At 37.9% G+C, this 15031-nt stretch overlaps 2 protein-coding genes across 5 annotated transcripts in view; both read left to right on the top strand.

Moving 5' to 3' along the window:
* The window catches only part of LOC141363288 (protein NLRC3-like), a 123229-nt gene extending 121320 nt beyond the window's left edge, over positions 1–1909 (top strand). For all 4 annotated transcript variants that reach the window (XM_073865928.1, XM_073865930.1, XM_073865929.1 and 1 more), the window contains one exon: positions 1645–1909. In XM_073865928.1, the coding sequence (XP_073722029.1) occupies positions 1645–1909 (265 nt within the window). The remainder of the gene's footprint in view (positions 1–1644) is intronic.
* A 5104-nt stretch (positions 1910–7013) lies between these two features.
* The window catches only part of LOC129437210 (uncharacterized), a 35865-nt gene continuing 27847 nt past the window's right edge, over positions 7014–15031 (top strand). Inside the window, exon 1 of the mRNA XM_073865933.1 lies at positions 7014–8135. Coding sequence (XP_073722034.1) covers positions 7879–8135 — 257 coding nt within the window. The 5' untranslated portion in view covers positions 7014–7878. The remainder of the gene's footprint in view (positions 8136–15031) is intronic.

Consider the following 15031-nt stretch of genomic DNA (forward strand, 5'->3'; position numbering starts at 1 on the left):
ATTTCTGAGGTGAAATCATTGCGAATTTCAGTGAAATGCAAATATGGACAAAACATAAGCTATCTAAGTAACTATATACTTTCTCACCTTCTTACTTCTGATGTCTTTAAAAAAAATCCTTTATCCATCTATAAAAAAGGAAATGTGCAATAAGCAAGGTTTTTCAAAGTTTTAATTCACTGTGATTAAATGTACTTTAAATATAAAGTTACCAATGACAGTGTGCAGCAGAGGAGGCAGAATAGATCAGAGCACAACAGTAAGTTAGACGTCATGCAGATAATATATCAGTTGATGCTATTTAACAGTATTTACATCACATAACTATAAATATACACTTACAGTAATAAAGAAAAATGTGTTTACTGTGGGGAGATTCAGCATTTGCCTTTAACTCGCATCTCTTATTCATTTTCAGTGGAGTGGGGGACCGGAGAGTTAAAAGCCGCCACCTAGCATACTGGATGAATTTATTTTACAGATCTGAAAAGATTCGTGGTTTTTGACAAAACATTTGGGGCTTGAGCCCCAGAAGCCACCCCTCGCTCCGCCCCTGGACAAGAGAGACACATTCTCATTTACACATGCTGTTAATTTTGTCGTGAGACGGAGAAATGACGTGTTTAAACTGACGTGCAGTCGTGCACTAATATTACAGTATATAAGATTCCAGCTGCATGTGTTATTACTGGACATGCTCATTTCAGAGCAATTGATTACATAAGCTCACGCAACTTGAGAGAGGCGGAAAGCACACTTTAGTTTTATAAAAGTCTAAAGTCCACGCCGAACACTGTTGGTTTGCGTTATAAAAACTTTGTGCAGTATATTACATATTAGATCAGTATGTTTTCAGTCAAACATTGTCTACTTAACGCTAAGTTGCTAACTAATATGTGTGTGTGTGTGTGTGTGTGTGTGTGTGTGTGTGTGTGTGTGTGTGTGTGTGTTTGTGTGTTAAAGTTATTTATAAGTCAAATTTACTGTTTAGTGCACTGATATCAGACTCATTTTGGATAGCCTAATAAAGTTTATTGTTAAATTGTTAAACAGATGGACTATATTACACATCTTTGTCACATCAATATAAGTGTTGGACCACATTTGTGAGTGTGAGCAGTCAAAAAAAATACCTGCATATTGGTCAGGCTCTAGTAATCGCCCATCGTTCACAGCCCAGCACCTGCACAACTGTGTGTGTGTAGTGCTGACAAACATACACCTGAATTCACTGCTCTTGCTAAATCTAAAAATATAATTTGTATTATTAGAAGGTAACCTACATGATGACTGTTGTAGTTTAAATAGGGCTACTGAAATATTTCGCTTTGACAAAAAACAGAATTAAACAATTTTATGTTCCATGTTATCAACTTTTTTGTTATGTGTACTTAAGTGAGAGTCAGAAAGAGAAACATGAAACAAATGTTATGGAAATTAGACTGTTATAGTATAAACATAAACTGATGAATTTATTTTCTTTTAAAATCTCACTGATGTGTTCCAGTAAAACACAAACACACATAAATTAAACTAAAATGAAAATGTTCATTAACACTAAATGGCGACAGGAAGAGAAACAGATTCAACTCACTGTAGATTTGATCTATGTGTGAACAAACTGTGTGTCTCTGTTTTCTACAGGTTGTGTGGTTGTAATATCACAGATGAAGGTTGTGTTGCTCTGACTTCAGCTCTGAGATCAAACCCATCACACCTGACACATCTGGGTCTGTCTCTGAATAAACTAAGAGATTCAGGAGTGAAGCTGATCTCTGATGTACTGAAGAATCCTGACTGTAAACTTCCTGCTCTGCTACTGTTCGGACGCTTTTGCTTACTGCTCTGCGCTTTGCTCTATCGCTTTTATATTTTATCTTATAATTTTAACTTCAGCAAATCAGCATAGTGCTCAAACAACAAAGCTTGGCATCAACGTCAATTTACAAACTTTCGGGACTGGAGGATTACAAAAAAGTGGAATTTTTCATCCGTCTAGCCTCCCACCGCCATCAGCTTACATTCCAGAAGGAAAAACACAGCTGCCTTCATTGAAAAGGATAAGAAAAAGGAATGCCTCATCAACAATCTACTTGCTGCACAAACTGCCACAGACTTTTACAAAGGATTGCTGTTCTTGAAACAAAGTTACTTACAGGACTACCAAACCAGACGGAACACACAACAGAGCTTCGTCATCATGGACGCCCTCAGCAAACAGCCGGTGAGTCCCATAAATCTAATGATCAACACACTAATCAATGGTACAAACAGGGAGCAAGACCCAAAATCACTCAAGAAATCAGACTGTCACGAGCATCACATTTTGCCGCAATAGCTTCCTCTACCCCAGATACAGCTAGGACAAGGATTGCAAACACTGACTTTCTACCACCACCTATACATCTTGAGAACAGATTTGAAGTATTAATGAATATGAGTGAGGAATCCCCAAATGTGATAAATGTGACTAAACACCGATCAAATCAGCCAGCAGCTAACACTGATGCTAACTGCCGCTCAAGATCGAGCAGACAGCGGCACTCAGCGCAGAGCGCATCCGAGCCCAGAACTCTGATATTAGGTGACTCAATAATCAGAAACTATAGCAACAGAGACTCAACTACGTGCTGCCTTCCACAAGCAACCGTTTCTGATGTAAACAGGGAACTTAAGAACATTCTGATGAAACATAAGACTGTAAATCGAATTGTCATTCATGTAGGGAAGAATGATATTCACAAAGAGCAATCTGAACTCCTTAAGAGGGATTTCAACAAACTTTTTGAAACACTCAGAACAGTAAAAGCTCAGCCGTTCATCAGTGGACCACTTCCAGCAAGAGGAACAAATAGGTTTTCACGTTTGCTTGGACTTAATACATGGCTGCAAAAAACCTGCAACATAAAAGGATTGAACTTTATCAACAACTTCAATCTTTTCTGGAGTCAGAGACAACTATTTAAACAGGATGGCATCCACCCAAACAGGCTGGGTGCAAGAGTTCTAAAGGACAACATCTATTTCTCCCTTCATCATCCTTCAGCAGTGTGTGCCAATCCACTCAACCTGAATGGCACACACACACCTGGACAGAGTATGAATGACCACAGGACTTCTTTCCAGCACCTGAATGGACATGATGTTGACATATCCCACAAGGACAGAGATAACACCACTCAGCCACAACAACCACTGCTCATGGACACAATCTCAGCTGAGTCATGCCCACAGAGCTTACTACAGTCAGACTGTGTCAGATTAGAACGGCTCCAAGATTCAGCACCCAAGGACGACTTTCTGGAAAACAGCCAGGGAAACCAGGACAACATATCACAGCCTCCGGTCACATCAGAACAACAGGACTCCTCACTAGATATGTCATTCCTCTCTCCAGCATCCCCGCTTTTGACCTTCTCCGGAAAAATGGAGGAACTGGTTTATGCTGGAACTAAACTATCCCACTCTATTGCTGCAAGCCCACAGATTTCAACCAGAAAACAGCAAGCCCCAAAACCACCAAAGCCAGTGGGCCCAGTTCCCCCTCCTCGTCCTGTGAGAGCTCTTCGGTCTCTGACACAACGCCAAGGCACACACCCTCCTCCATCTGCTGTAGGTGAACCAAAAACAACTGATAATGGCTCTCAGTGATGTGTGTCGGGTTCCTGCTATGAGAATACTAATACTTTTATCAAATGTTTACAAAAGCAGGAACTCAGTGTGCCTATATCTTTCTCTATTTCTGTTTTAGTACATGATAGAAAGTGTAAGGCTAGATCAAATCGTGTGGCAAATCAATCTAATCTGCTGCCTGTGACTTGTCAAACTAAGATCTCTGTTAGGGAAAAAAATTGTACTATTAAGTTAGCACTTTTAAATATCTGTTCACTTAAAAACAAATCACTTCTAGTCAGCGACTTAATAGCCACAAACAACCTGGATTTTATGTTTCTAAATGAAACATGGCTAGAAGAAAGCTACAGTGCAACAGTCCTTAATGAAACAGCCCCTCCTAACTTTACCTATTTGAGTTTTTGCAGAGCTGCTAGGAGGGGTGGAGGTCTTGCTGCTCTTTTTAAAGATGTCTATCAATGTAAGCAAGTGTCATTTGGGAATTACCCGTCTTTTGAACATCTAGGTATTGTGTTGAAAGGTACCCCACGCATTCTACTGATCATTATTTACAGGCCCCCAAAATACTCTCCAGCATTTGTTGAGGACTTTACAGAACTGTTATCAATGATTTCCTCAGAGTTTGACTGTTTTGCTATTGCTGGAGATTTTAACATTCACATAGATAAGCCAGAAAGCATTATGACAAAAGATGTCACAGCTGTTTTAAATACTTTTGATCTGACTCAACATGTACATGGACCCACACACAATCGTGGACACACTCTAGATTTAATTATCAGTAAGGGTGTAAACATTTCATCAGTTGTTATTAAGGATGTAGCACTGTCTGATCATTTCTGTATTTTCTTTGATATATTAATCTCTCCTACTATTGAAACTAGATCTGTGTCTGTCAAAAAGAGATCCTTAAATGAGAACACCAGTGTGCTATTTATGAAGGCTATATCTTTAACACCAAGCATATCTGCAGACTCTGTTGATTTTCTCCTTGATTCCTTTAATTCGAAAGTTAAGAGTGTAATCGATGATATTGCTCCTGTAAAAGTCAGGAAGAAGAATGGCAGGCAAAAATCACCTTGGAGAAACTCAACAGAGGTGCAGAATATGAAGAGACAATGCAGAAAAGCTGAGCGCATGTGGCGGAAGACAAAACTTGTAGTCCATTATAATATCTATAAAGACAGCCTTCGTGCTTTCAGTGTGGAACTAGGCAAAGCTAGACAGACTTTCTTTTCAAATATTATAAACAAAAACATAAATAACACACGCACTCTTTTTGCTACTATAGAGAGACTAACAACCCCCCCAAGTCACATTCCAAGTGAAATGCTCTCAGACAGCAAATGTAGTGAGTTTGCTAACTTCTTCTCTGAGAAAATCAATAATATCAGAAAGGTGATCAGCACATCCTTGAGCTGCGCCGGGGTCAGACAAATCAGACCACAACATCAGAAAGTAGTTACGATGTCTGATTTCGAAGCAGTTGATGGTAAAATTTTGGAAGAAACAGTACAGCATCTTAAAACATCAACCTGTGCCCTTGACACAATCCCAACATCTTTTTTCAAAAGTGTCTTTAACTGTTTAGAAGCAGATCTCCTAAAAGTGGTAAATTCATCACTTCACTCTGGGACTTTTCCAAAGTCCCTTAAAACTGCAGTTGTTAAGCCCCTCCTGAAAAAGAGCAACCTAGATAACACTGTATTGAGCAACTACAGACCAATCTCAAATCTTCCTTTCATAGGCAAGATCATTGAAAAAGTTGTTTTCAATCAGCTGAACAAATTCTTAATTTCTAATGGTTACTTTGACATTTTTCAATCTGGTTTCAGACCACACCACAGTACAGAGACAGCGCTCATAAAGATAATAAATGATATTCGCCTCAACACAGACACAGGCAAACTATCAGTGCTGGTGCTACTCGACCTCAGTGCTGCTTTTGACACTGTCGATCACAACATACTTCTTGACAGGCTGGAAAACTGGGTCGGGCTTTCTGGGATGGTCCTAAAATGGTTCAGGTCATACTTAGAAGGGAGAGGTTATTATGTAAGTATAGGTGGCCATAAATCTAAGTGGACATCCATGACATGCGGAGTCCCGCAAGGCTCAATTCTAGCGCCACTCCTGTTCAACCTGTATATGCTCCCACTAAGCCAAATAATGAGAGATAACCAAATTGCCTATCACAGTTATGCAGATGACACTCAGATCTACTTAGCTCTATCCCCTAACGACTATAGCCCCATTGACTCCCTGTGCAAATGCATTGATGAAGTTAACAGTTGGATGTGCCAAAACTTTCTTCAGTTAAACAAAGAGAAAACTGAAGTCATTGCGTTTGGAAACAAAGATGAAGTTCTCAAGGTGAATGCATACCTTGACGCTAGGGGTCAAACAACTAAAAATCAAGTCAGGAATCTTGGTGTGATTCTGGAGTCTGACCTTAGTTTCAGCAGTCATGTCAAAGCAATAACTAAATCAGCATACTATCATCTCAAAAATATTGCAAGAATTAGATGCTTTGTTTCCAGACAAGACTTAGAGAAACTTGTGCATGCTTTCATCACCAGCAGGGTGGATTATTGTAATGGCCTCCTCACTGGCCTTCCCAAAAAGACCATTAGACAGCTCCAGCTCATTCAGAACGCTGCTGCCAGGATTCTGAGCAGAACCAGAAAATATGAACATATCACACCAGTCCTCAGGTCGCTACACTGGCTACCAGTTACATTTAGGATTGATTTTAAAGTATTATTAATGGTATATAAATCACTCATTGGACTAGGACCTCAATACATTGCTGATATGCTCATTGAATACAAACCTATCAGATCACTCAGATCATTAGGATCACATCAGCTAGAAATACCAAGGGTTCACTCAAAGCAAGGAGAGTCAGCTTTTAGCTATTATGCCAGTCGCAGCTGGAACCAGCTTCCAGAAGAGATCAGATGTGCTCCAACAGTAGCCACATTCAAATCCAGACTCAAAACACATCTGTTTAGCTATGCATTTACTGAATGAGCACTATGCTGCGTCCGAACTGATTGCACTATATTATATATGCACTATTTTAATTATTTTCTATTTCTCTTGTTTTTATTCTTATTTTTAACTGTTTTATACTTTTATTCCTGTTTTATTCTTTTTCACACATTTAAACAGTTTTTATTAAAATCACATTTATTTTCTTTTAATTGATATTTCAAATTCATGTATCTTTGATTTTTGTTTTCTCATTTCTATGTAAAGCACTTTGAATGACCTTTGTGTATGAAATGTGCTATACAAATAAACTTTGCCTTGCCTTGCCTTGCCATAAGATTCCAGCTGCATGTGTTATTACTGGACATGCTCATTTCAGAGCAATTGATTACATAAGCTCACGCAACTTGAGAGAGGCGGAAAGCACACTTTAGTTTTATAAAAGTCTAAAGTCCACGCCGAACACTGTTGGTTTGCGTTATAAAAACTTTGTGCAGTATATTACATATTAGATCAGTATGTTTTCAGTCAAACATTGTCTACTTAACGCTAAGTTGCTAACTAATATGTGTGTGTGTGTGTGTGTGTGTGTGTGTGTGTGTGTGTGTGTGTGTGTGTGTGTGTGTGTGTGTGTGTGTGTTTGTGTGTTAAAGTTATTTATAAGTCAAATTTACTGTTTAGTGCACTGATATCAGACTCATTTTGGATAGCCTAATAAAGTTTATTGTTAAATTGTTAAACAGATGGACTATATTACACATCTTTGTCACATCAATATAAGTGTTGGACCACATTTGTGAGTGTGAGCAGTCAAAAAAAATACCTGCATATTGGTCAGGCTCTAGTAATCGCCCATCGTTCACAGCCCAGCACCTGCACAACTGTGTGTGTGTAGTGCTGACAAACATACACCTGAATTCACTGCTCTTGCTAAATCTAAAAATATAATTTGTATTATTAGAAGGTAACCTACATGATGACTGTTGTAGTTTAAATAGGGCTACTGAAATATTTCGCTTTGACAAAAAACAGAATTAAACAATTTTATGTTCCATGTTATCAACTTTTTTGTTATGTGTACTTAAGTGAGAGTCAGAAAGAGAAACATGAAACAAATGTTATGGAAATTAGACTGTTATAGTATAAACATAAACTGATGAATTTATTTTCTTTTAAAATCTCACTGATGTGTTCCAGTAAAACACAAACACACATAAATTAAACTAAAATGAAAATGTTCATTAACACTAAATGGCGACAGGAAGAGAAACAGATTCAACTCACTGTAGATTTGATCTATGTGTGAACAAACTGTGTGTCTCTGTTTTCTACAGGTTGTGTGGTTGTAATATCACAGATGAAGGTTGTGTTGCTCTGACTTCAGCTCTGAGATCAAACCCATCACACCTGACACATCTGGGTCTGTCTCTGAATAAACTAAGAGATTCAGGAGTGAAGCTGATCTCTGATGTACTGAAGAATCCTGACTGTAAACTGGAGATACTGAAGTAAGATCATCTCTCTGATAGTCACACATGTACTGAGGTTTAGTTAAACATAAACTGTATGAAAAAGAAACACACACTAAAATGTAAAGGATATATAAAGTCAATGAGAGATCTGATCAGTAAGCAGATACATCAGCAGTCTCATGAATAATAATTTGTTAAATTTATATAGTGCTTTTCTGCTTCACTCAAAGCGCTTTACATATGAATGGGGGAATCTCCTTAACCACCACCAATGTGCAGCATCCACCTGGATAATGCGACGGCAGCCATATTGCACCAGAACACACACCACACACCAGCTTATTATTGGAGAGGAGACAGAGTGATATAGACAATTACTATGAGGGGATGATTAGTAGGGATGTAATGATTAATCATGTGTTCCATTAAAAATGCCTGTCTGAAATCGATTCTGAATCGCAAGGCTGCTATTCTGTGTTTCATGCACAGTTTATGTATGTACTACGGCTCTGTGGTCAGTAGGAAGTCCTTATCAATCTAAAATCATTACGAGTCAAAGTCGTTTATAATGTGCATTTAAAAAGCAACACTCGTTAAATAAAAATCATTTAAAATATTCTTTATTATCATGAAAATACCTGAAACAATTTGAAGAACAGCGATATAAATATTCCTGTAGACATTTCCTGGAATAGCGTTTGTAATGCTACTACTTCTGTTGCACAAAGAGAGTTTCTGCACAAGAGATTTCACCATAATTCATTCAAATTCATTCATTGAGAAAACATGCATTTACACGGTTAATCGTTACACCTCTAATGATTAGTAGGCAACGGGTAAGTTTGACCAGGATGCCAGCGGCACACCCCTACTCTTTTTCGAAAGACATCCTAGGATTTTTAACAACCGCAGAGAGTCAGGATCTTGGTTTAAGATCTCATCTGAAGGATGGTGCTTTTTTCACAGTATAGTGTCCCCATCACTTTATTGGGGTGTTAGGACCCACACAGACCACAGGGTCTCACTAAAACCTCAACAAGCAGCAACATGGTTTTCCCAGAAGGTCTCCCATCCAGGGGCGTCGGATTACCAGGGCCCCAAGGGAAGAAAGGGCCCTTGAGAAGTCTGGAATATATTTTATTTTACCTGGATATTTTCATTTCCTAATTAAATGTCATAATGAATGTCAGATAAAATGTAAAGTTAGTTTATTGACTGACTACATTTTGTATAAGTAAAAACTATCTAAAGTCTCACAGTCCCACCCCTTGCTAATGCAGCAAATGGTTTAGTCCATCTGCACGTACATTTTGTTTACATTTTTGAGCGTTTGGTGAAGCGCAAATTTCTGCGGTTCGGCTGAATTGTCTTTCTTAAAGAAAGCTAAATCAGGCCACCAAAAAAGACAGAAGAAGGAAAAAACAAAATGAGGGGAAACAATTTGTGACAGAATTCTTTTCAAAGAAAGGTGAGCACAAACTAGAACACGAAATCTATAGTGCTAAACTGTTTGAATATCAAAGACAACCCACTGAAAAAGCAGAACAGATGATATTCAGATGATAATTTGGTTATAGGCTACATGCAATTTGAGGCGAAAGGCTAAATAAACTGTAATGCTGTTGCATACAAAACTTATATATAATAGCCTAATTTTAAACATGTTTATTTTTAAATGAATAGGCTATAATATCTAAAATTAGCAATAATAGGCTAATAACCCAGCTAGCAAAAAGTCGTCTATTGGACGTTGAGTAGACGTAAACCTTCAACGTCTAATTTTGGTCCACTGAAGGTTGAAAATGAAAATTGAAAAGACGTCAAATTTGTCCAACTTTTCAACGTTGAAAACAGGTCAATCTTCAACGTCTAATTATGGTCCAGTGAAGGTTGAAAATGAAAATTGAAAAGACGTCAAATTTGTCCAACTTTTCAATGTTGAAAACAGGTCGATCTTCAACGTCTAATTATGGTCCAGTGAAGGTTGAAAATGAAAATTGAAAAGACGTCAAATTTGTCCAACTTTTCAACGTTAAAAACAGGTCGATCTTCAACGTCTAATTATGGTCCAGTGAAGGTTGAAAATGAAAATTGAAAAGACGTCAAATTTGTCCAACTTTTCAACGTTGAAAACAGGTCGATCTTCAACGTCTAATTTTGGTCCATTGAAGGTTGAAAATGAAAATTGAAAAGACGTCATATTCGTCCATCTTTTCAACGTTCAAATCAGGTCGATCTTCAACGTCTAATTTTGGTCCATATTCATCCATCTTTTCAATGTTGAAAACAGGACCACATTAACATACCAAATAACATTTTATAAAATGAAACAAAGCTTTAAAGGGTTATAAGAACTTTAATAAAACAGCACATTTTAAATAGTGCAAACAGTCAAGTAACCAACAGATTTCACAGTCTGCAATAAACAGGTCGGTCCAGTAACCAACACAGAGTGCAATAAACATATACCAACACAGATTTCAGAGCGCAGTAAACATAGGTCAGTCCAATGCAATGAGCCAGAGGTTTTCGAAGCTGTCCTGGAGGACTACTAGTACTGCACAATTTGCATGTCTCCCTCATTAGACACACCTCGTTTAAATTTTCAGCTCATTAGTAGAGACTGCAAGACTTGAACTGCGTGTGTAAGGTAACTGAATGAGGTGTGTCACAAAAAGGAAACATGCAAAATGTGCAGTACTAGTGGTCCTCCAGGACAGCTTTGAAAATCCCTGCTATGAGCAGTCCAGAGCTTTCTGTAATAATCTGGCGGTTGGTTGGGCTTCTCTCTGTGATGATGGGTGGAAGATTCGCGTCACATTCACCTGTCTCTTCGCTTCTTCTTCTTTAAGTTTTATGGCGGTTGGCAACTACCTTTAATGGTGCATTACCGCCACCTGGTGGGGTGGGGTAATTATATCATGAATCCTCATTGCACCTCAATCGCAGTTTCAAATTTTTTATAACTTTGACGTAATATGTAAAACTCTTTACATTTACTTAAGATAATTGTAGAAATGAGTGAAGAGTCCATGATAAATCCAAACCAGCCGTATTTATTACATAAACATCTGTAGTGTATATTCAATTTACAGCTTACACAGCCACAGGCAACAAACCGAAACTTAACATTTCAACCCGGCAGGGGAATATAAAACAGCGCCAACAGGACTCATGCGCACTTCCACTAGTACGGTGTCTCTCAGTGTCCATAGAGTACGCAAGCGCAATCATTAACAAGAATGATCTACAATAATAATAAACATGGTTTGGTAATTTGTATTCTCCGTTGTTTTAGCATGTATAACAGATTATCTAGCTGTCTTAGATTATGAGTTGAAAACGTGGTCAGTTGAAAACATGTAGTCAAACAGTCCAGCCAAAACTACTTAGTTGAAATCATGTCGTAAACCAGTCCAAGGCGGACCGACTTATTTTCAACCATATTTCAACGTTGAAAGACCGTAATTGTTTACTGGTAGATTATGAGTTGAAAACATGGTCAGTTGAAAACATGTAGTCAAACAGTCCAGCCAAAACTACTTAGTTGAAATCATGTCGTAAACCAGTCCAAGGCGGACCGACTTATTTTCAACCATATTTCAACGTTGAAAGACCGTAATTGTTTACTGGTAGATTATGAGTTGAAAACATGGTCAGTTGAAAATACGTAGTCAAACAGTCCAGCCAAAACTACTTAGTTGAAATCACGTCGTAAACCAGTCCAAGGCGGACCGACTTATTTTCAACCATATTTCAACGTTGAAAGACCGTAATTGTTTACTGGGAAGTGTCATAGGTTGGTACATATCATGTCAACATTATATTATAAACATCAGTGGGCATTTACTGGGGAATAAACTTAAAGTGCGTGTTGCAGGTTAACCACCACTGTCGATTAATGGGTACATAAATCACTCAAGATATGTGTATAATTTTTAAAATGTCTCAAAAATGGTCTTAAAGACCACTTTTTTTACGTTTTTGGTATTAACGGTTTTTTTAACGCAATTCTGCGATGACGTCACGTTGGGGAGAAGTGGAGAAAGCCTCAGCCAGAGCTATAGAGATAGATGAGACATTTATTGCTGTTTAATACTTACGTATATAATTTGGAAATCATATATACATCGTAGGAAATATATAATGTGTTATACTGCAAAGTTACCTTGCTAATTATTATTTATGATATATGTGGAGATAAATAAAACTTCGCAAATCTGCTGATTTGATCCATTCATGTCCTGACCACCAGGCTAGAGATTTTTAAACATCCTTAATCCACACTTACTAGTCTATCAAATAATATCTCAAATATATTGTTTTGTGAAATAAAAGGATGCTTTGTTATATTGTTTATGCGATTATAACGAATCACACGATCATTTTATGCAGCAGCAGTCAGCAGCTGCAGCATATTCGGATCCGACCGCATACATACTGTAATAAACAGGCGTTCGGCGGCTTTTTACATCACGACAGGCTATGCCATTTGAGGAGGAACCGCTCATTGATCACCGTATTTTTATAAATCCTGTACATGTTTGGACCTGCCGAACAGGTTGAGCACTTTTATATACTTTGTTGAGCAGAAAGGCTGCTCAGTTTGACCAGCGGGCTGCGGGAACCGGCCGCACATCACGCCGCCAGACGGTGTTGCTAATATAACTCGAAATGTATAACTATTATCAGATCGGCCCACCGGGAAAGTCCCGACTCTCCCGATAGCCATTCTGCTACTGGCTGTAAGAAAGTGAGTGCGTTTGGGTCGCTGCCTGGTACCCGCAAACAGACGTGACGTGCTTCACTCACCTTCAAGGATTAGAGACATGCTGCCAAAACCGTTTGTGCTGAAGATCGCATAAAGTTACACCCATTTCAGGCAGGATCATGGACCCCCTCAAGCCAGCATGCACGAGTATGTTAAGTGTTTGTTTACTTTCTACACAAAGATATGCTAACCTTATGCTATCTGGCTGTCTGCCTATCTCTCTATATACTAGCCTATCCATCTGTCTTGTATGTCTATCTATCTGTCCTGTATTTCTATCTATCTATCTATCTATCTATCTATCTATCTATCTATCTATCTATCTATCTATCTATCTATCTATCTATCTATCTATCTCAGTGGTTCCCAACCTTTTTAGCCGTAAGTACCCCCACAGCCCTATCAGTAAGGCTCAAGTACCCCTTTATCGAAACTAAACCAAAGTTGTGTTTTAAAGACAAATAATTAGTCATTTTAATTAATTAATTAATTTTAAACATTAAAGTAAAAAGCACTGACTGATGAAGCATATTTATTTCAACAAACCACTACCATTGCGATCAGTGTTTGCATTTTATCAGCTCATTTGCATTTTAAAAGACACACCCAAAAACGGCACATTTTGCTCAGGCCTAGAAAATGGCAATTTTGACATGCTATAATTAATTATCTGTAGGGTGTTTTGAGATAAAACTTCACATATGGACTCTGGGAACGCCAAAGACTTATTTTACAAATTAAAAAAATTCATCATATGACCCCGTTAAGGGCCAGATTTACTAACAGCTTGCGCAAACCATCATTTTGGCACTAAATAACGACTGAACTTACTAAAGACACGCAATAGATATTTAGCTCTGAAAAGGTGTTATTTTTGCGACCTTATTGCATATGCATTTGTGGAAGTTTTCCTACATTAACATTAATGCGAGGAGAGTATTACATTTTGCCAGAGGAACATACTTTAAAATAAATATACAGTTTGCCAAGCCATGCTATGTTTAATTTGCTGGAGAAAAGAGGAGGAGAAGTCACGAGGAGAAGTAAAATCAGGTATTTCAAAACTTCTTTTAACCTTCATCTTTCGTCCTCCGGTTCATAGTGTACTTTTACTTAGCTGGAATTTCACACTCCGCATTCCGCATTTTCATTGCGATGTCCTGCCGAGGTCTCTTATTTGCGACCCTGTACTAATTTGCGCTGCTCTTAGTATATTGCAGTGGTCATTAGAGAAATGTGCTTATGTCAGTATTGTGCCTGTGTATTTTATTTGCGCCTTTGTAGGAAATCACACGCAAATTTTCAACTCTGGGCTTATTTGGAATTGAGCTCTCACGTCCTTTTTAGTAAATGCCCTAAATTTACTAAAATCTCAATTTAAGTTACTGATAATTAAAGTGTGCAAATAAGTTAAATTATTCTGTTCAAATATAAAGAGAAACAAAATGTGTTAAGGCATTCTCTATAAATACAAAAGACATCATACGGGCATTTACTAAAAAGGACGTGAGAGCTCAATTCCAAATAAGCGCCGGAGTTGAAAATTTGCGTGTGATTTACTACAAAGGTGCAAATAAAATACACAGGCACAATAATGACATAAGCACATTTCTCTAATGACCACTGCAATCTACTAAGAGCAGCGCAAATTAGTACAGGGTCGCAAATAAGAGACCTCGACAGGACATCGCAATGAAAATGTTAGCCAAAAACAATGCAAAAGTTTTTTTTGCATAATTTGAAAATGCAACGGCAGTGGGAATGAATATTATAACATTATTTAAACATTAATTATAGTTAATAAACTTTGTGTCTTTAGAAACTATTCAGGTTCATTAAAAATAGTCAGATCGTTCTTGAGTTGGACATCGCTATTGCGTTTTGGATCATGCAGTGCATTTACTCTTGATGGCTAATTATATTAATGATAAGATTAAAATTACAAAGTTGTTATTTTTACAATGCTTTCCTCACAAAAATCAATCGTAGGTCAATGACTGGACAAACGAAAGACATTTTTATTAAAAGTAAATGAGATCAAAGCAAAATGTAAATCTTTTCGCGTACCCCCTGGAAACTCTTCACGTACCCCCTGGGGTACGCGTACCCCCGGTTGGGAATCACTGATCTATCTATCTATCTATCTATCTATCTATCTATC

Source organism: Misgurnus anguillicaudatus, unplaced genomic scaffold, assembly GCF_027580225.2.
Source record: "Misgurnus anguillicaudatus unplaced genomic scaffold, ASM2758022v2 HiC_scaffold_33, whole genome shotgun sequence".
In the NCBI taxonomy this organism is placed as follows: Eukaryota; Metazoa; Chordata; class Actinopteri; order Cypriniformes; family Cobitidae; genus Misgurnus; species Misgurnus anguillicaudatus.